This window comes from Molothrus ater, chromosome Z (genome assembly GCF_012460135.2).
Source record: "Molothrus ater isolate BHLD 08-10-18 breed brown headed cowbird chromosome Z, BPBGC_Mater_1.1, whole genome shotgun sequence".
NCBI classification, from domain to species: domain Eukaryota; kingdom Metazoa; phylum Chordata; class Aves; order Passeriformes; family Icteridae; genus Molothrus; species Molothrus ater.
Window position 1 is genome coordinate 34,184,957 of NC_050511.2, and position 21,107 is coordinate 34,206,063.

General features: G+C 37.2%; 1 protein-coding gene across 3 annotated transcripts in view; it reads right to left on the bottom strand.

Moving 5' to 3' along the window:
• The window catches only part of PIP5K1B (phosphatidylinositol-4-phosphate 5-kinase type 1 beta), a 98,122-nt gene that overhangs the window by 33,681 nt on the left and 43,334 nt on the right, over positions 1-21,107 (bottom strand). For all 3 annotated transcript variants that reach the window (XM_036403510.2, XM_036403511.2, XM_054517937.1), the window contains 3 exons: positions 14,920-15,050; positions 4,803-4,920; positions 1,220-1,372 (listed from right to left, as the gene is read on the bottom strand). In XM_036403510.2, the coding sequence (XP_036259403.1) occupies positions 1,220-1,372; positions 4,803-4,920; positions 14,920-15,050 (402 nt within the window). The remainder of the gene's footprint in view (positions 1-1,219; positions 1,373-4,802; positions 4,921-14,919; positions 15,051-21,107) is intronic.

Here is a 21,107-nt window from a genome sequence, read left to right on the forward strand (position 1 = left end):
GTGTGAAATAATCCAAATTCCACAACAGGTAAAATAAATTAGGTAAGAGAGGATAACACAGGTGAGAGAGAAAAATCCTTCTTCTGAATACAACAGTTCTCAGTCTTTGGCATGAAAAAGAAAGAAGGGGAAAAACTACTTCAGGTCTTAGATGATTACTAAGTTACAATATACAACTATCAGAAGAAAGTATTGTCACAGAAATAATCACAGCAATTGAAGTTTTATCTTTTGGAAGCAATTGCACAGCAGTGAGAATGAAGTTCCCAGAAATAATACAAACTGGCCTAATATGTACTTGTAATAACAAGTACATAACAAGACTTGTGCTGAGTGGATTATCATGATTAGGAACAACAAAACCTGCCACCATTGTCCTTTTTGATGTGTCAGTACACATCTTTTTTTTCTTACACACATAGTGAATCCATGTTACTTTAGTGCAATAATGACAACATTCCGCATTTTTAGTATAAGTGAGAGGGTAATTTTTCAAGTATTTACGTCAGGAAACAAAGCAAAAAAAGAAAGTCAGTCACAGGTCTAATAATACAAATACATACCACCCAGAAGAATGTCTGTTCATATGTATGGGTGGCTTTTGTTACAAAAAAAAAAAAAAAATTAAATTCTACTCACTTTTTAATCAATGGCTTTCCTTTTAGATGACACACAAAACCCAGTACAATGGACTTAGAATTAGCCCTCAAAAAGCTCCATTTAAAAATTAAGTTTTGAACAAATTACATGGACAAAAATATCTTTTACATCATTGCTTTAATACATGAGAAATGGAAATCAGAAGTAGTTGGAAACAAAAGGGAAACTGACCGGTCTAGTTTCTTTGTCCACTCTGAGTGAAATGCAGAGGGTAGACAAACACAAAATGGAGAAAGAAAACTGAATTAGAAATTTAGAAACCTTATTTTGTTATTAGCTTATTAAAAGCAAAGATTGGTATCAAATTAGATTATGACATTCAGCTTCATCTTGAATGCTAAAAGAGCACCAATTCTTATCTTAAATATATTCTAGGTTTATACCTATTCTTTCTGTTGGGTATGTAGGGCATGAAGTAGAAAGGCAGGTAAAAATGCAAAAAATATTACAAAAAATACAGATTAACCCAGTGGAATATTTCAAGCCAAGTGAAACTGAATCTTCAGGAGTAACATGAAGCAGGAGAAATAGAAGTAAAATAAAGTCTTCAATTACTTACCATGTAATAACCTGGCAAGAGCTTCTGAAGAAACTCAGCCTCTTTGTGTTGAACTGTTTTGATGATGAATTCGTCACCACTAGTTACAAAAAATAAAGACCCACTGGCACCTGGGTTGGATAATTCAATTAAAGGTTCACTGCAGATTGAGTACTGGAAGAGACAAAAATTGCTTTTCACTGCCAATGCGTGCATTACCCAAACACAAGTTTAATATGAAGAACTGCAGGTTCAAGTAGTCACAAGAGAATCACGTAGCAACACTACTGCCGCTGGCTGAGGTTTGGCAGGCCACTCTGCCTGGGCCATGCTGCACAACCATAGAAGGGAGCTGGCAGCTGAGCTTATATCCCTCTTCATGTTCCAAAGCAACAGGTTCCAACAGCCAGTGGTTGATGTGGAAGGAGTTGATCTCCATGCTGTCAGCATAGCAAATTCTGAGTCAAAAGCTTTGAGAAGACATTTTCACTGGAACTGTTTGTTTTCATCCATTTTTTTGAAAGAAACAGGTACAGGATGGTAGAAAAATAGACTAGGAGTGAGGTTTCTCATTATAGACAAATAGGCAAATCCTATTCTGTGCAACTGGGATTGAAACTATCAGACTGATAAAATTGGTATAGCTATAGCTACTAATTTTAGTATAGTTACTAATTTTTAAAATCTTTTACTAGTTTTATGATTGAAAACCACCTGAATCAGAAAAAAACTCAAAACCAGTAAGCAAGAAAAACTGGAATTTGAAGGACCATTATATTGCATATTTAGCCAGGCTTCCTCTTCCACAGGACACATTAAGAATTATAATTGCATTAAGGAGGAAAAAGACACCAAAGACTATGCCTTATTAATAGAACCATACTGTGATACAGAGACTAATGTACGTTTACTAAGTGTCCACTATTCCAAACTTCATTCAAATTATATGGAGAGTTGACATTCAGCTCAAAACCATAGAAAAACCTATCTATGTTAAAATTGAAAGTAGTGATACTAGAAAATCTAATAAATATGTTCTTTTGTGAGCACTTGAACTAAAGAAGCATGTTTTCTATGGGCTCATGCCATTGCCTTAATACATCTTCTTATCCTAGCTCCAGCTAAGGCTTATAATTTTGAAGAGAATTTTGCATGATATATAGATATTTCTTCTCCCTGCTTATACTCAACTCCAATTAATACAAAATACCTTTCTTGTTAATCCTATAGTTGCAATTTTCTACAGACAGAATGGTCATACCAATCTGTAACACTACAAACCTTTAGACCAATTCAGCAGTTGAACTGCAGCAATTGCATTTCTCTTGACAAAATCTTTAAATCTTAATGAGTAACTGTCACTGTGTGATAAACATTAAAGCTCAATAGAACAGTATAACATAAGCACAAGACATTGTCCAACACCCAGCATTGGTCATTTTCCAGTGGTATGCATTTCTGTAAAAAAGTCCACCCACCAAATGCTGCTATACAAAGGGCCCAGCTAGTTTTAGCTAGCTGGACACCTCTGAGAGGCAAATCTAAACCAAAAGGCAAGAAAATCCCCAAGAGCCTGACAAGTGAGTATTTATGATCAAGAAGTTTCCCTGCAAAATGACAATACTCCATGAGATTTACAGTGACAATTTAATTCTACCAGCTGTTCAAATGTATTTACACTTGTTATCCTGTCTGACTCCTACAGTGTGTTACTGCTCATCCTCCTTGGAAAAGGTGAAACTTTAAATCTTGAGCTTTGTCACTTCAAATTAACAGTGTAAACTCACATATGCTTGCTGTAATTTCTACTCTTCTTATTTTACTTCACATGCCCTTCAGCCACAGCTGGACAATCATTTACTACATACATACTTGTGTGTTTTCCTGTGCCAAGAGAAAAAAGAATCTGCAACAACTTGTCTTTACTAGTAACTTCCCTCAGGGAATAGTCTTTTTGTAGTTAAAATGACTGTCACAAATCTTATTCACAGCATGCAGTCTTTGTATAAACTTTAATTTCTGCTACTGCAAAAGCTTCCTTAAATGGAAAAGAAGTTGCAGGTGATAATAACTTTGCTCTAGGAAGCACAGTCCTTTTAGCAGCTGGCAACACAGCCCACATACTTCAGCTTTTACCAAGACCATAAAAAGAGATAAGATAAACAGCACATTACATAATGACACAACTGTCACCCATGATGTCTTTGTCTCTAATCTGGAGAGGCATAGATTTGATAGATGGATAACTCAGAGGATAAGGAATTGGTCATACTCTAAGAGTTGTGGTCAGTGGAAGAAAGAAATTCTTCACTCTAAGGATGGTGAGGTGCCGAATGTGTGGTCTAGAGAAGTTGTGAATGCCCCATCTCCAGAAGTGTTCAGTACCAGGCTGGATTTGAGCAACCTAGTGTAGGGGAAGATGTCCCTGCCCATGGCAGTGAAGTTGGAAATAAATCATGTTTGAGCCCCTTCCAATCAAAATCATTCTATGACTCTATGATTTACAAAATTCCCAAACAACTTTATTTCTTTGCTACTACCATTTATAATTCAAAATAATTATCTTTTTTTATATGTAACTATGGTAATGAGGACTACTAACACAAAACCCATACATAGCACTAAAGAATTAAAATAAGACACCCACATAAAGACACCCATATTCAACCTAAATAAAAGCAAAACCAGGCTTATTGTTCATCTAGGAAGAAAGCCCCATTATAGCACACTTGAACACAACAGAAACAATTTATTTAGTAGTATATTAATATTTCAGAAACATTTAATCAATTTTTCTTTTTTATTCACCCAAGCCCTTTAAAATTCTTTTGGTCTTAAAGAAGCCATTATCAATAATAGAACAAAAGCTCATTCAGCATTTTAAAGCTCATTCAAAAAATTACATTTAAAGTTGCTAATTTTTATCTGATTTCTTGGGTGACCCACCATGAAACAAACCAAACATTGGGCAAACATCTAGAAGAAAATCCACCCTACCCTTCCAAAAGGGGAGCTACAGGAGAAATAAAATAGCCAACACTTGGCTTTATATACTAGCAGTACATAAAGTGGCTCCACCAAGTAAAGCCTGCTTTTACAATGTCAGCAAATTTGTAACTTTTTTTCTAGTGTAAACTGAACACTATGAAAGAATAAGTCTTCAATTTATAAAATAGAGAGAACAAAGGATGCATTCTAAAATGCTTCATTTTTAGTCTGTCATCCATGAGCCTCAAAGGTAGACAGGAACATTTTCAGATTTCACTTTGTAATGATGTGCATGACACAAATCACACAAAAGTACTTAATTAGAACTGAATTGATAAAAGTCACAAACTACTGATCATAACTTCTCTAGAAAAATTATCTGAATGACATGGATGTTGCTCTAGTCAATTAACAAAGCAGGTTTCTTAATACGAATCATCTCAAAAATAAAGAATTAAAATTTTTGTCACCACCAAAAATATTCACTAGTTATATACCCCTCCACACACAAAATTTATTACTGATTTGGGCACCCTTTAAGAATCCCTTTCTGCCACAATAAAACTAGCGTGCTTTATAATAGTTTGTAACTCAAAGGAAAACTGCAGGCTCTTACCAAATAGTCATCAGGCTTGATACCAAAAAGTTCTCTGAAATAGCGGAAGGCAAGAGGTGCATATGTCTTAAATCTGAAGTCAGGGTAATGATGAGCAGGGGTTAGATTGCTCCCTTCACTGAAAACAGAAACAAACCAAACCAAATTACTGAGTAATTATTAGCAGCTAGTTTCACCTCTAAGCTGCCTAACTTGACTGTTCCCCTGCTGAAAAAAGAGCATAAATGCAGATAAACCTCTCCATTATCATTAACCACTAATAGAAATGTCCATGAGAGACACTGCCAGAAAATTCCTTTTCCTCACCTTAAAGGAAATAACTATTTTCACTACCTGTATGCATTTGCATAAAGATCATGTTTAGACATGAACGGACAAAGTCTGCATTTCAGAAGTCTAGGGTAGAGACTGACCCCACCGAGTACTGAAAACTGTTGTGTCATGGTTTCTGTGCTCAAGATGGCTCCAACCACAGCATCTCCCACCAGCCCTTCTCTGTTTGTAAGCAGCAGATCCAGCAGGGTAGCTCCCCTGGTAGGCTCACTTCTCAGCTTGCTCTCTGGTGTTGAATTCCAGCAGACATCTGGCAGGTTAAAATCACCCATAAGAAAAAGGGCTGACAATCATGAAACATCAGCATCACATCATAGAATAGTTTATCCACCTCCTCATCCTGGTTGGGTGGTCTATAACAGACTCCCACCAGGATATCTGCCTTTTCAGCCTTCCCCTGACTGTCACCCATAGGCACTCAACTTTCTCATTGCTAGCCTTGAGCTCTGTACACTCACAACACTTCCTACTGTACAGAGTCTCCCCACACCTCTCCTTCCTTTCCTGTCCCTTCTGAAGAGCTTGTAGCCATCCAGTGCAGCACTCTGCTCATCCCACCATGCTCCTCTGGTAGTGACTATGTCATGGCTTTCCTGCTACTTTATGGCTTCCAGCTCATCTTGTTTGTTACCTGTACTCCTTAGCTCTTTTCCTTGTTTTATATTCATCACCTCACTGTATTTTTAGCCTGAGTTACAAAACTCTTGAGATGAATACTAGATATAAAATAAAAGTCAGCAGCAAAATGCTGCTGGATTAAAAACAAAACAAAACAAAACAAAACAACTCAATGCCCATGGATTCATTTATGATAGAAAATGAGAGAGGCCTTTTAAGCAGAAGAATAAAGTTCTACACTGTGATTTCAAAACAAACGAGAACACCTTTAAGACAAAGTTTTGGTACTGAAATCAGCCAGATAGAAAATTTCTAACACATTTTTATTAGAATATTAGAAAGTAGGTCTTTATTACAGCATGCTGGTCACTCTGGGGATCTTTCCTCTAATCAAGGGCCCTGAGAGTCATGTGAACAGAGTTTTTATGATACACACTGGTTATATGTTCATTAGCTATCCCCACTTACTTGACTTTTTTTGACATAATCACACCCCTTATCAGGAGTCTTCATCTGATTCTTTGGGATCTGTATTCAATGTCCAGTGTCCTTTCTATGTGGCTGTTCCTTGACCTCTGCTTCTGGGTAAGTGCAATATCATTGTTTTGCACAACCTCTACTTTGCCAGCCAGAGCTGAGCTGGCATCCTGCTTGTGTTTTGCATGACTTCTGTTTGCCTTTATTTATTTCTCCCAGACTGTGCTGTTGTGTTCCACTTTCCTTGATAACAGTAAAGTACTGCTCTGTTTTACTGTTCTTATCATTTTGGTGAGTGTCTGAATGGTTTGATAAATAGAGAAATACAAAATCCAAGACTTGACACAGTTGTTGAAATTAGCTTTTCCAGCACTTCTTTATTCATTTACTGTAACTAAATTATTCAGTAATGCAGAATGTACCTTTATGCTTGGCAAAAAGAATATCCAAAGGACACAAAAAAGTAAAAAAGGCTACAAATTCACACAGGTATGAAAAGCAATAAATGTTAAGCAACATTCCTGAAAAAGATCATGAATAAAAATTAAATATAATGAAAGAATTTAAGAGCCTTCATCCTGTACAATTAATATTTGTCATATGAACTTGCCACTTTTTATTAACAGTTCAATGACATAAGCCTACTCAACCTACACATCTGCCCCTGTGCTGCCAAACCCCACACAACTGAACTGTTTCAGTGACAGCAGGTGAACAAGCTTTCTCAGTCTCCAGAAATGTATATACTGCTGCTTCTTGGAGTGCTAAACTCTACAGGTAATAGTAAAGGTTGCTTAGTTCTAAAGAACTCCTCTGATCACTCTATGTTTACTGCAGTATGACTCCAAGATATCAAAATCAACTCCACGTATGCTTTATTGTTCCATTATAGAGTTAAAAATGGAAAGCAGTAGATACAAGCTAAAGATAGTGTTTCTTTACAGTTAAGATAGACTAATGCTATCTTAATGCCTCTTTCATAAGGCCTTTCTACTGCTCAGAACACTGCTAGATTTGTCTGACATTAAGTTTTATATAGCTGGTTGTGACTCACTGAATTTTTGTACAATATGAGGACGCCCCAGTGGTCATATAGTTACATTGGAAACCTGGGGTCATACTTGTAAATGCATTTAATTGTCATAAGATGAAGAAAATAATAGAACAGAGTATTCTCTACTGAAGTATCACATAATTGTCAGGGAATATAAAGCATCTAAACTTTTTTATTAAGTTTTACATTTCGGTAATAAACAGTTTTCTAAACCTGCTTCCTGCAGCTGTAACTCAAAGTCTTCTCCTGTGAAAGCATGATAGCAAGTAGATTACATGTCCTTACTATACCAGAACATGTTTTGTCACTTCACTAAGGTGAGATGAAGGCAGGAGGTTTGCTATGGCAATGGGACAGTTCTGAGCCATTTCATAAGTGCATAAGGAGTAAAATGACCAACGCTGGGTCCGCAGGGGCACAGTAACGCATAGCAAGTGGAGATTTATTGCTAAACAGAGCAATTATTTTGGAACAGCTTCTACATAGAGGGCAATTACATGCATTTAGAAGACAATAGATACTATATTACAGATATAACAGTCAATTTCACTATACAGACAGCTTTCCTTATTAATTGTAAAATCATCTTTAAAAACACTTCTGTTTTAAGTCTACAGAGTATTTTACCATACTCTGTTTCTGTTAATCATATTAATTAGTTTCAGCTTCACTACCTAACAGAATAGTTTACTGATCCCAACAGTAAGCTCTTCTGTAATTCATGAAGCAAGCTTGACACAAATTTAAGATTTCTTGTTAGTACTCTGGAAAATAGTTTTAAGGTTTTCCTGATTTTACTTCCAACAGAAAAAGCACCCTCACTTCCAGGAATTTCTTACCTGGTAATGGAAACCTTTCAAATTTCTTATCAATTTGAAGCTCATATGACAAGTATGAATTGAGTACAGCCTTGCTCTTTCTGTAAAAAGACAAACTCCACTGTACAGAAGGCTTGATCTAAGTACATCCCTACCCTATTTAGAATTATTCACATTCCACTCTATTAGCTATTGAAAGAATGTATTCTGTGGTTTCTCTTCACATTTTCTTGATGCATTTTACAGTTTCACTCTCATGGGATTAAAGTGTATGTGCAAAGCACTACATATAATAATTTTTAATCAGTCTAGGGAATTTCAATGAAGGGATGAAAGGGAACGATTATGTCTTTGAAATTTAACAAAAAAATGTCCATGATCCATTGACAAAAAGTTAAATTTGTAAAATGGTGCTTTGGACATAATAAGAAAGGGGGTAACCATGTAACTTCCCTCTCAGCTAGTTTAAGCACAGGTCTACCAGAAAAACAAAGACTTTAAAATTAGCTCTTATTCTGGCAATCTTGAGCAATTCAAGTCTTTCTATATGAGCTATGACAACAAAATACAGGCTTTGGAATGATTAGGCAGCAATTGTAATTTATGAAGTATTTTAATAACTTTAGATGTTATACCCCACAAAAGAAAAAGATTCATAGGCAGACTAAAGGAGAGAGACTAAGCTTAAAATGCAAGTTTAGTTTAATACTTATATTGTAATTTTTCTTTTTTTTAAAATCAAGCACACCTAGAAATGACAGTATGTGCATCTAAGCCTGCCCCTTTGTAAATGCTGAGAGTGGATTTAAAGCCTAGGTGGTGCAATATCAAACTGAAAGTGAAGTAAAATGAATTACATTTTTAATGGCTAACCCCATGGCTGTAAAAATTTGCTAAACAAGACACCCAGATACATTTCTTGGCAGCTTTTCTTTACTATGGCCTCACCCTGGTAGGATGTACTCAGGAGATACCACACCTATCTGAGGGGGCAGAGAAAGCCAGCTGCATATCTTGGTAACAAGCCTTCATCACTGAGGATTGTTCAAAGGCTCTGACGGAGCTGTTATCAAAAGAATTAGTCTGTAGTTGTGACCCTGTGTATAACTTTCCTGTGTGTATTTTAAAAAAACTGAAGAGGAGGAACACATCAGTTCTTGCAGTGAAAGCAATTATTCTTTAGATTGTAAAATCAAAATAAAATGTCTAAACTTAAATGCTCTCAACCTTAAAAACTAGTATTATCCAATTTCAGTTTCATTGCTCTTGAATACAGCTGCTTTTAAAAAATTCATCGCTGTGTGTTTCAGCTCTAAAAACTGTATCAAACAAATACATGCTGCAGGTGCTTTGGTATGTTCCTTTCTTGTATCTTGTATGTAATTTCAGGAAAGCACAATTTCCCACATGCTGGAAGTAGATATCATGTTTATCTGTACAAATAGGTGTGTCTGGGTGTTCTTCATCTTGTGAGCTAAAGCCCAGCGGTAACATCGTCTTTTCTCACTTCCATTTTCCTAAACTTCCAGCTACGAAATGCTGTCCTAAGTGTATCCTTGCAAGTCAGCTTTGAAATATAATTAGGAATAGTCAGTAACTTAAAAACAGGTCAAGTTGATCATATCTATGTAACAGCTGAATACAGAAGCATTTACTTACAATGATGGAGATATTATTACTTTATAACCAACTGGAAATGCTATTAAAATATAGGATCTCAGAGTACTTGAAAAGTAGTTTAAGAGTCTACATAGTTATACAACTATCCAGGTTATCAGGTTTACCAATCATTTGTTGGTAACAGAAGTAGCTGAGTCCAGTAATTCATATCAGACTCTGCTTTTGTCACCAAAGTATCCCCATTTCTAATATTTGTTTTGCATCCTCCTCTCTGTGCTATCACTCCACTCACAAACCATAAAAACCTTGTCAGAACTTGAGTAATTCTGTGCATCTCTGCAACCAAATCACCAAGGAAGAGCAGCAGCACTTCATCAGAATATTCAGGTCACTTTATCTTTCTTGTGAAATTGCCCACAGGAAACATGTATCATGGTGTAAGTTACACAACAACTCATCATTAGTCTGAACATTTAAATACTAGTCACACTAAACCTGTAGAGCATTCTATACTACAAATATACTACTTAGTTAATCAGCTAACCTATGATACAGGGTTGATACAAAGATATTTCCAAAAGTAAGTATCAGTTTTCTCAATCAGTCCTCAAAAACATACTAGAAAGCAGTACACTTCAGTTGTATATGTAGGGTAGAACCCAGACTGGCCAAGTAAAGTTTTTACCTTCTTAGTACTTTGACTATTTATTTGGGCTGTTATTCAAATGCTATCACAATACAATGGTAAGCTTCTGACATTAAAGAGCTGAAAGTATGAATAATCTTTCATTAGCATCACAAGTAAGCAATTTGTAAATGAACCAGTTCAGGGCACAGACTGTAGCTGCAGAGTGCATACAGGTCATCGGGCATGTAACACACTTCCCAGCTCAATTAGAAACCATAGCAACTGTTCTCAACATGCAGGGTCTAGACCCTGCAATAAAAGCTTATTAGCAAGGGAAGTGCATAAGATTGACTAACCACTTGCTGCAAAAAAGGTCAAACTCAACAGCTGTGCTTAGAAGCAGCCTGCATCTAAAAACACAAAAAATGCAGGCTGAAACATGCTGTCTGGCTTGAAACATTCTGCATTTCTAAAGCTTCATAGCCAAAATTAGCTGATATAATGTAGCAGCTTCTGTTTGGCTTCTCAGTCACCACAGAAAATGCACCTCCTTCTGCGTCTACTGGAAGAGCTTAATAAGCTGCCTACACTGCCAACTCAAAAGCAGCTCCACGGCCCCAAGGCCCAGTGACCAGCTTGAGGTACCACTGCCTACCAGAGCTAGGCTTACAGGTGAGCAACGAGCCATTCTAACCAAGGCCATCTCACTTGGAGGCAGCACCACCGCCAAGGCAAAGGGCTGACAAAATATTGCTGAAGCCACATTGTACAAATGACTAACTGGAAGCAAACTGTGCTACCGGGAACTGCTTCCAGCCGAGGAAGATGGGCACAAATATGCCCGACACAGCTAGTCACAGGACTGAGCACAGAGAGCACATGCAGGATGAACAACCTTCCCACCAAACCCTCCAGCCACTGTTGCAGCACTACCAACACCAGGTAAGCACCTCTGTTGCTAGATTTACAAAGCAGAGTTGAAAAGCCAGAACAGAGGTTACTCAGAGTGGTTTCCCTTTGTGGTTTCACTCTGTTCAGTGGGTAGGGTGGAGACTTCAGGCACTGTCTCTTCAGAATCAAGTAGGTCAATTCAGGGTGCATTTTGTTTCTCCATCCTAGGAGCGAATTTGCATAGTACTATTTTAACTCTATCTGGATGGTGGTTCTCAATGAACCCATTATAGCAGCTTCCAGTAATACCTTGTGTTCCAAAAACAACAAGTTATACAAACTCCTGGGGAGCTTGAAGAGAACGGGATGAAAAGCCCTCCACCACTACGATGTGCAAATGAAGGCAAGAACCTTTGCAATTCAAATCCACAATAGTAAACAGACACAGGAGAAGTACAGACACCTGTACTTCACTCAAAGTCACTTCCAGAAATAAACACGTAAATTAACTGGGCTAAACTCTGACTAATTTAACACAGTTACAGAGTAACTCTGGACCAGGAATAACCTGTAATCCAGGGAGTTACTTCTGATTTACATCCGTAGCTCCCAAAATATTCAGAGCAGTTATGTTCAGATCTGACCTAACCACTTTTTTCCCTGACATTTTTCTCCCTTCTTAATGAATCCTGAATGCTTCAGTATGACTACTGAAGCAGAGATACAGGTTGAGGGCTATTTCAGGGTCTTGAGAGGAGTGCAGAAACTATCCTCTTCAACCTATAAAATTCATAAACAAGTGTTAACTATTTTCCCCTAACTATAAAAGGGCAGATATAAAACTCTTCTGCTCACTGGTGCATAGGCTGCATTGCATTGCATTTCTACTAGCTTAAGTCTATCTTACCACTGTTACCTCAACAGTGCCCCTGTTGCTGTCAAAGAAGCAGGTGTGCCTTTGACTGAAAAAAAGCCTTCTCACCTCACTGCCAGACACAGGTAAGGCAGAGAAAACATGGGATGAAGGTGGAGTAGGACACCATGCAAAGGGTCAGGTGGCTGTGATATTGCCAAAATGAAGGGGAAGTTCAGCTGACAGCTGTTTGAAGTTGCAGATTAATTAATTGTACCCAAAGCAACTGGAAAAATACTGCTCCTTGCTGGGTAAGCACCTGTTTCAGCACCACTCTTGCTGCACTGTAAGGTTCTCCTGCTGCAAACTTCTGCAAAAAGTTTACTCAATCTCAGCTAGCTCCAGGCTACTTCCAGGTAGAGGTCAACCCATTTCACCTGCTGGTGTAACTAATTTCCACTAATTGATTTCAATCCAGACCAATCCAAATGGGACCAAAAAAAAGGTCATTACAGTAATTACTTTTAACAATGCTGCCATCACAAGTAGGTACTCCCCCTTGGAAAAAGCAAAGAGCATCTGAGGTGCACCTTGGGAGTGCAGTTCCAGCTGTAAAGAATGTACAGCCTTTGCTTTTTGATTCAAACATGGGTAATGAAGTTACCTATTGACATGACTCAGGACCAATCCACATAATGCCATCATGAAACAACATTCCAATACTCTGAACCAGCAAGCAACAATCCTGTATTAATTTTGTGCAATCCTAACATATAATAATTCATGCACAGTAATACACTTCTGGTGGAATATAATTTAGACAAATAAAAGTGGATGTTACACTGAGACATAGCAAGGATTTGAAATTGGACATTTCTATGCATCAGCATAAGAAATCGAGTCATTTGAAGAGATTGCTATAGATAGCCAACTTTTAATTCCATAGACAATGCTGTCAACGAGTGCTCTTTATGGAGAGGTTCTTTGTTACAGTTAAGATGGCTCACTATGCTGCATACTGCTTAGTGATGTAAAAAAAACTCAAGGAAACCCAAACCCAAAACTACACTGCTTTGGCCATTACTTTCATTTGTCTAATTTTCCTCAAAATATTTTTTTAATAAGAAACTGTCCAGAAAGGCACTACTAAAGCTTTTCTATTCAATTTTACATTAGTGCAATCAGTCTCTTCCTTCTGCCTTTTGGGTTTTTTTTCAAGCCAGAAGGGATGTCTCCCTACTCTCCCTTATTACAATACAAAACAAGTAAATTTCATTTCTGTGTGTACATGCATGAGAGTCTCACAGGAAAGAAGGCACATGCAATGCTATGGACTACAAACCATTTTATTTTACTTGTTCCTTTAAAATTATGTTTAAAAAGAAAGATAATAAATTTTCTATCTCAAACCATGTTATGTAATAAAACAGTTTTAGCATGTAGGTTGCATTTAGTTTTCATGAACAGATCTTATATAGCAAACATACCACAGAAGCCTCTATCACTGTCATAGGCAGACATTTTTCTCACTAATAAAAGCTTTGTCACATGATAAGCAAATTTCTTACCTTTGAGTTGGATTTTTTAAACAAAATTTTGTTTATGATTATAGTGTATGAAAACACATTCATATAGTTAAATTCTCTATATCTTCCTAATCTGCAAGAGAAATATTACTAACCTGTGCATGAACCCTATCATTAACACCGAAACAAGGATACGAATACCCTCAACTACTAGGAACTAATGCAAAAGCTTCATTTTACATAACATTTTTTTTTCCTTAAGGATATCTCACTTCAACAAAAATCAAGGAAATTTACACAAGGAAATACCAAAATTTAAAGTGTATGCAATTATTTTGTACCTTGTTAATTCAACTTTGTTTAGTGACGCCAGTAAATACTAAGGATTATAAATTATTTGGAATTTATGAATCTTATGAAGTAGCATTCAAACTGCACATAAACAAAACTTTGAAAAACTGATAGAAATCAATCCCAAATCCAAGAAAGATTACATAGATAGCATGTTCTTACTTAAATGACTGTATCTAGCACTTCTGAAAACCCAGAAAACACTCAACAGAGTAAAGTCATCCTGGTTTTGAAATACATTTCTCCTAAACTTTTTTCCTCACTTGCTAGCACATCTAACCTGGAAAGGGTACATGGCACTGTACTTCACCTTCTGAACACCAAAAAATCAGTATGACCTTGATTTCCCTATCAGCATAACTGTATTGTTACTATTTCTATACCATCAGCTTGGCAGTGATACAAGCTGAAGTGGCAAAGCAGTAAAGGTGCACAACCTGTAATCAGCATATCTTGTAAGAGCTGAGTGTTGCCACAGACTAGAGTCCTGGATAGAATTTTATAGTGTAAATATAAGGACACGTTGTAGTATAAATTTTTATATTATACTTTAAATGGCAGGACTTGAATTTTCATAAATTTTAAAAATCCCTCAACAAAATATCAAGTATTACCATCAAGAAACTAATAAGCAACTAATCAAATGTGAATGTCAGATCCACAAATCACTTCAAATTGACAACTCCTTTAATTGAAAGTGTCAAAATTACTTTCCCTCTCTATAAATGCTAAGTCTCAAATCTTCAGATGAAGTATGATCTTTCCAACTCTCTCTCTACCTTCCTTTCCAATGACACCATGAAGACTAGAAAGTTTTCAAGTTTCATACATTATACTTACTCTAACATGATTCTGTTAAAACTGGAAAACAAAACTGGTTCAAAATACTCAATTAAGAGTTTAATTATGAAATTTTATTGAGGAAAAATCCAGTGTGCTTGTTCTTACCTTGGTAGAAAGACACTTTCCACTACATAGAAGTCTTGCATAAGAACATCTCTGTCTGGTTTTGATGTAAGATTTCCTACTGTGTATCCTATTCCCAACTGGATCGCACCTTTAATAGCGGAGGATGCAGTCTGTGGAAAAAGTAGAATTCAAGCATGAGTTTGCTAAAAGAAGATTTCTGTTCTTTATCGATAATATTATAGCTAAACACTTTGATCATTTTCATAATAACAACACCCTGTCATCTTCACATCCTAGACCTCAGTGATTTTTATTTAAATTTTAAATTAAAATATTTTAAAGAATCACTATATACAAAGCGAAACTTTTCAAATTACCCAAATAATTTAGACATGGAGTTCTAACGCAGCATGGAATTACAGAATAGCAGGTTGGAAGGGACCTCAAAAGGTTCAACCATTATCCCATTATGTTCAACCTTTCTTGACAAAAGCATGATCTAGACAAGACAGCCAAGCACCCAGTCAAGCCAAATCTCAAAAATGGGAATCCACCAATCCTGGGATCTCAAAAATGGGATCCACCAATTCCACTCCACTGGGAGTTTATTTCACTGTTATCACTGTGAAATATTTCCACTTGTGTTCAAGTAGAATATCCCCAGGAGTAACTTCACCCATTATCCCTCATATTTTCCATGTAAAAACAGGGCCTCTATCTTCTTTGTAACCACCCTTCAGATACTGTAACATGGTGATAAGTTTCCCCTCACCATCATTTCTCAAGGTTGAACAAACCCAACTCTCTCAGCCTCTCCGAATGTGTCAGGCTTCTCAGCCCTCTGATCATCTCTGTGGCCCTCCTCTCCACCCTCCCCAGCCTGTCCATATCTTTTTTGTACAGCAGAAACCAAATCAGACAACAGTATCGCAGGTGTGGCCTGAAAAACACTGACAATAATGGGATAATCTCTGCTGCTGATGCCCCTGTTGATGCAGCCCAAGACCTCACTGGGCTCCTTTGCTCCAGCAGCAACTCCTCACTCTTATTGAGCTTTTTGCTCACTGGGACTCCCTGGTCCCTTCCCACAGAATTGCTCCTCAGCCTTGTGCTCCCAGCTCGTGCTGCCCTACTGGATTTGTTTTCCCAGGTGAAAGACCTTTCACCTGTCCTTGCTAAACTTCAAAAGGTTCTTCTTTGCCCACTCTCCAGCCTAAACCTTCCAGGTTTTCCTGCAGCATGGCTCTCCTTTTCAAAGTGTTCACTTGATCCCTGAGTGATTTTAAGTGCTCTGGATGACCACATATGAAGACATGAAACAGCACTGGGCCCAACACCAATCCCTGGGGGACCCCACTTGTGCCAGTTCCCAGTTGGAAAAGGAGCCATTTACCCCCACCCTGGGGGCTGCCTGAGGGTCAGTTCCCCACCCACTGCATGAGCAGCTTGTCCAGACTGTTACACAACAGCTGGACAGGAAGTCATCCAGCAGACTTGTTGCACAACTTCACCAGAAAGCTGTGGGAGACCGTGGAGAAAGCCTTGGAGAAACACAGGCAGACAACGTCCACTGCTTTCCCCCATGAACCAAGCAGGTTACTTTGCCCTGGAAGGCAATCAGGTTTGTCAAGCACAATTTGGCCTTGGTGAACCCATGCTGGCATTTCCCAATCATATGCTTCATCTGACTTGTGACGGCTCCTAAGAGGATTCTTTCCATAACACTTTCCTTTGCCTTAGTATTAACCTTCAGAATGCACAGCCAGACCCCAAACTCCACAATATTGTGATCACTGTAGCCAAAGCCATCACTAAGTGAGATATTGCAAAGCTGGTTTCCTTGGTTAGTGAGCAGCCAGTCCAGCCATGCCTCATTCCTGGTTAGCACATCTAACACTTGTATGAGGAAGCAGTCCTGTATGCATTCAGGAACTTGATGGATGTTGTGACCTGCTGTATTGCTCTACCAAGAATGTCTGGATAGTTGAAGTCACCGAAAAGACCCATGATCTGTTATCCAAAAGTTGCTAAGCAACCCTGATTAAGTGCTTCTTTGCCCTTTTCATCTTGGTTTGGAGGTCAGTAGAAGATGCCTAATCTAAGATCCCCCTTTGAGATGTCCCTTCTGATCTTGATCCAGAGGCATTTGATAGGGCTTCCACAGTCACTGTAGTTGACCTCTATATGTTCATGATTCACTTTTAACCCAGAGCACAACTCCTCCTCCTCTACTTTCCTGCCTGTCTTGACAAAACCTATAACCATCCTTTGGGATCCTCTAAAAATAGTTGCAATCTAACAGGATATTCAAATTGCTTCAGGATTGTGAAGCATTCATTATATTCTGGAAAAAAACAGTCACAAATTCCAGGTGATTGTACATGCATGCCGAGGAATCACAATGCAAGCTTATGGCTTAAATGCTGATTCTAGATGCAAATAAATGTATTTATTACCTTCTGCCTAAAATTCAGTGCCAGAGATCCATTGACTGCGGGGAGTCTAGAGAAAAATGAAATGGGGAAAGCAAAATCTCTCTGTAAAAATCTACTCTTATAAAGTGCAATGACTAAATTCAATGGCCTGAGCTTGCAGAACAGAGAATGCTTCAAAACAGCAGCATGAAATTGTGATACTATATATTTGTAAATTGAGACCATATCTGAAACTTTCCCATGCTGAATAGACAGTCATGCTGCATGAATTTGAAAAAAAGCAGAAGTGAGTCAAAATCAGAAACTAGTCAAGAAATGAATTTTTAACAAAACATGGAAGGAGTGAATAAAGAAAACCATTGGGCAGTGAAAGAATGCTATGAGGAAGGGAGTATCTTCCCTTGCATGATCACCAGTTTGAAGACAACATGTTTGGTCCCTGTTTTTAGGTTTTATCTCCTACCTACTAAACAAGCAAGAGACTAGCAGAAAACACCAGAAGTTTCGTGATCAGAACCACTTCAGCGCTTGAATGGAACCATTTCAGGAGTGAAAATTACATAAGAAGTGGTTGAAGTACACAAAGCTAATCTTGTTCTAGTTCTTGGAACATCATATACTAGAGTGGCTGCTTATTTTTTAAAAAGACAGAGGTGTGTAGCTCTTAAATAAGTAAGACTGCACCCCAAGCAGAACTTGCATAACAGTTTAGAACCAGAGATTTGGTGGGAACAAACAACAGTCCATTCTGAAAGTGCTACTTTGACTAGTAAAAAGATTTGGCTTTGTGTCATAAGAAGAGTCACATTTTTCTTTCCTTGAAAGGCTTCTATTCATGAATGATTAATGCCCAACAAAAGCTGTAATTATGTAACTTTGATCAAACCAATACACGTACAAATAGTTTCTGCTTCATTGCTGAATGCCCATCTTGTTCACTGCCACAGCAAGCAACTATGTTTGAAAGAATAGCAGATAGTACAGTACAGAGGACATGCCATTCCAAATAAACCCTGACAAAACCCACCAAACTTCAAAAACACCCAAGACAAGTAACCTGGCAATGTGACTTCAAAAAGAAACCTCTGGATCATTATCAGTTTCTCTGAGTCAGGATTGAAGGCAGTTGAGATGGTAGTTCATGTTCGGACTCAGGTGTTTATTATTTCTTATCAGTGAAACAGCTTCACAACCACAAGTTTGGCAGCCTTTTATTAGCAAGGCACAAAATGGCTAACAATCTCTCATTACAAGGTCTTTTAAGACTAAACTATCCAATTAAGAGAGGACACCTAGATTATTTTCCCTTTTAACTCAATAATTGATCTCTCAAAGCCCACAATGTGGACTTTACTGTCCAATTATAAAACATCACCCAAACCCATGAAGAAGAAAGGAATTAGAAGGTAAAGAAGAACAACCTGCCTCCACCCTAAAACCTCCATCTTGCTTCATATTAATTTCTATGTTCTAAAACCCCAAACTCTAAGTTTTCCACCCTGTAATATTACACAATTCTAACCAATGACACACCTATAATCCCAGTGCTATCGATCAATTTTTGAAGTCTTCTCCACAGCCTCAGGTCAATTGCCATGTTTTCTGGTGGGTCTGTGCCTTTAAGCAGAGAAAGTTTAAAATTCTCAGCATCCAGCTGATCATCTTTCAAGCTCATAAAAATATTTGTAGAATTTTTTTTTTCAAATTTAAAAGACCCACAGACTTGTAGTCTCCAGCAGGCAGAATGTAAGACTTCTAATACAATGACACGGACCTTTCCTACAGGTTACCTTGTTAATTTCCACTCATATTCAAGAATGTCATTAGTAACTGACTATCATTTCTGCAGCAACCACAGAAGTTGGTTTAGCAGAAAAGTAATGTTATGAAATCATTCAGAATGCTTTAACAACAGCTTTGAAACAAATTGAGAGCTGCTACAGTATGCTGAAGGCAAGTGCTGGTCCAAAGTCCACTTTTTGTCAATCACCACTATGACCAAAGGCTGGTAACTCAGTATGCACTTAGCAACTGACAAGTATTTGTTTTCACAGTCCATAAAATAAAAAACAGAACAAGCCTTGGAATTCATCTTTTAAACAGCACTTGTCTTAATTTTTTATATTACTATTAATAATATTATTATGATCATTAGATCCAAGGAAAATATAAAGAAGTTCCTTCTTAAGCCTTAGAGGAAATGTTCTTGAAACATCCATTTTATTACTACAAAAATGTATTTATAGGAAACTGCAAATGCAACTGGAAAAACAGAAGTCTCTTGTGATTTTTTCCTTACTTGGGCACCTCTTTTAATGCCCATTAAAAGGCATTAAGGCAGCAAAAGGCAGCAAAATCTAGTTTCAAACCTAAGCCCCTTATTTATTTCAATTTTTCTTGAATACTCTCCTGCTGCAAAGCAAACAATAAAATTCAGCCTTCTGCACCATGGGTTTTTTTCAGTCTTTTAGAGACTGAAATAAATTTTTCCTCCTATTAGTCTCATGCAGAGGTTCAGAAAATGGCCCTGAGATTATTTATTAACTGTAACTGTAAAGCTGACAGTTCACAGGGACAGTACAGTGAGTCCCAGATAATTTAACCTGTTATCAACCTTCTGAAGATCAAGAAATATTAAGGGATGACAATAACCAGCAGGAAAAAAAATGTTGATGAATTTTAGGTTATGAAAGTGATTGAATTTATAGCAAATGCTGTACACTATGACAGCTGTCTTTGTTACATAAAGGGGCACAAAGTAAAACTTCTCCTATCCTCCTTCTGCTGTTTAGGATATTACTGTCTACTGCACAGGTGCTTTGATGCTTTTATCCCTGCATAAAAAACCAAAACTGATCTCATTATGATGAAACATACCTTTGCCTCTTTTTGTCAAAAGTAACCATATACTTTTTCTGTATTTGTCATATGGAGGCCTGCTAAAGGGGCCTGTAGATACAAAAAATTATATGCAGACTCAAAGTATAACAGCAGCATATAATATAGAATACAGGTATATGGAATATTTGCATCACTGATAAATATTCTAGCACTCAATGCACTGTTCTCTTAAATTACTTTCTCTGCAGATCAGTCTTCCATTTGCTCTACATTACTGTAAACTGAAATCCTTTCTTCAGAGTAGCAAAATAAGTGAGAAATTAAATCCTCTCAAATCAGGTCTTAAGTTCGCACATGATCCCACCAATAAACTAAGCAGGATTTAGAATTATTTTTCCTAGAAATAATCACTTTCTGGTAGCCTTCTAAAACCTAAATTTGTTATTTAAATAAAATAAAGGTGTTACTCAGACATTCATAATGCATATAAAGGCAGTTCATAACCAGATAACAAAAAACGCCAAAAAACCAAAAGAAAAACCCCAACCAAAAACAACAACAACAAAAAAATCAACTAACTGAAACTATTTAACAACTGTACAAGTTAGGGACAAGGCTACTGAGAGGATTGAAAAAGTCTGTCCTTTGAAGTAACTGAAAAAAAAATTCAAGGATGGCAAAAATATGGATATTGTAATTTCAGAATGTATACTATAAATTGCCAATAATAATTTCTGTTAGAGTGTGAAGGTTGTAAGTTACTGGTAAACCTGACAAAACACTAATGTGTCAGTAAATGTACAGACTACATCATACATAAAGATTTTAGATATGGTAAATGGATTTTTTTCCTTTAAACAAGTGTCCTTATAATTTCTAGGTAATTGTATGGGACTATTAATGGCATAAATCATTTAACAAACCATGAGCAGATTGGAGCTGAGCAGGAGG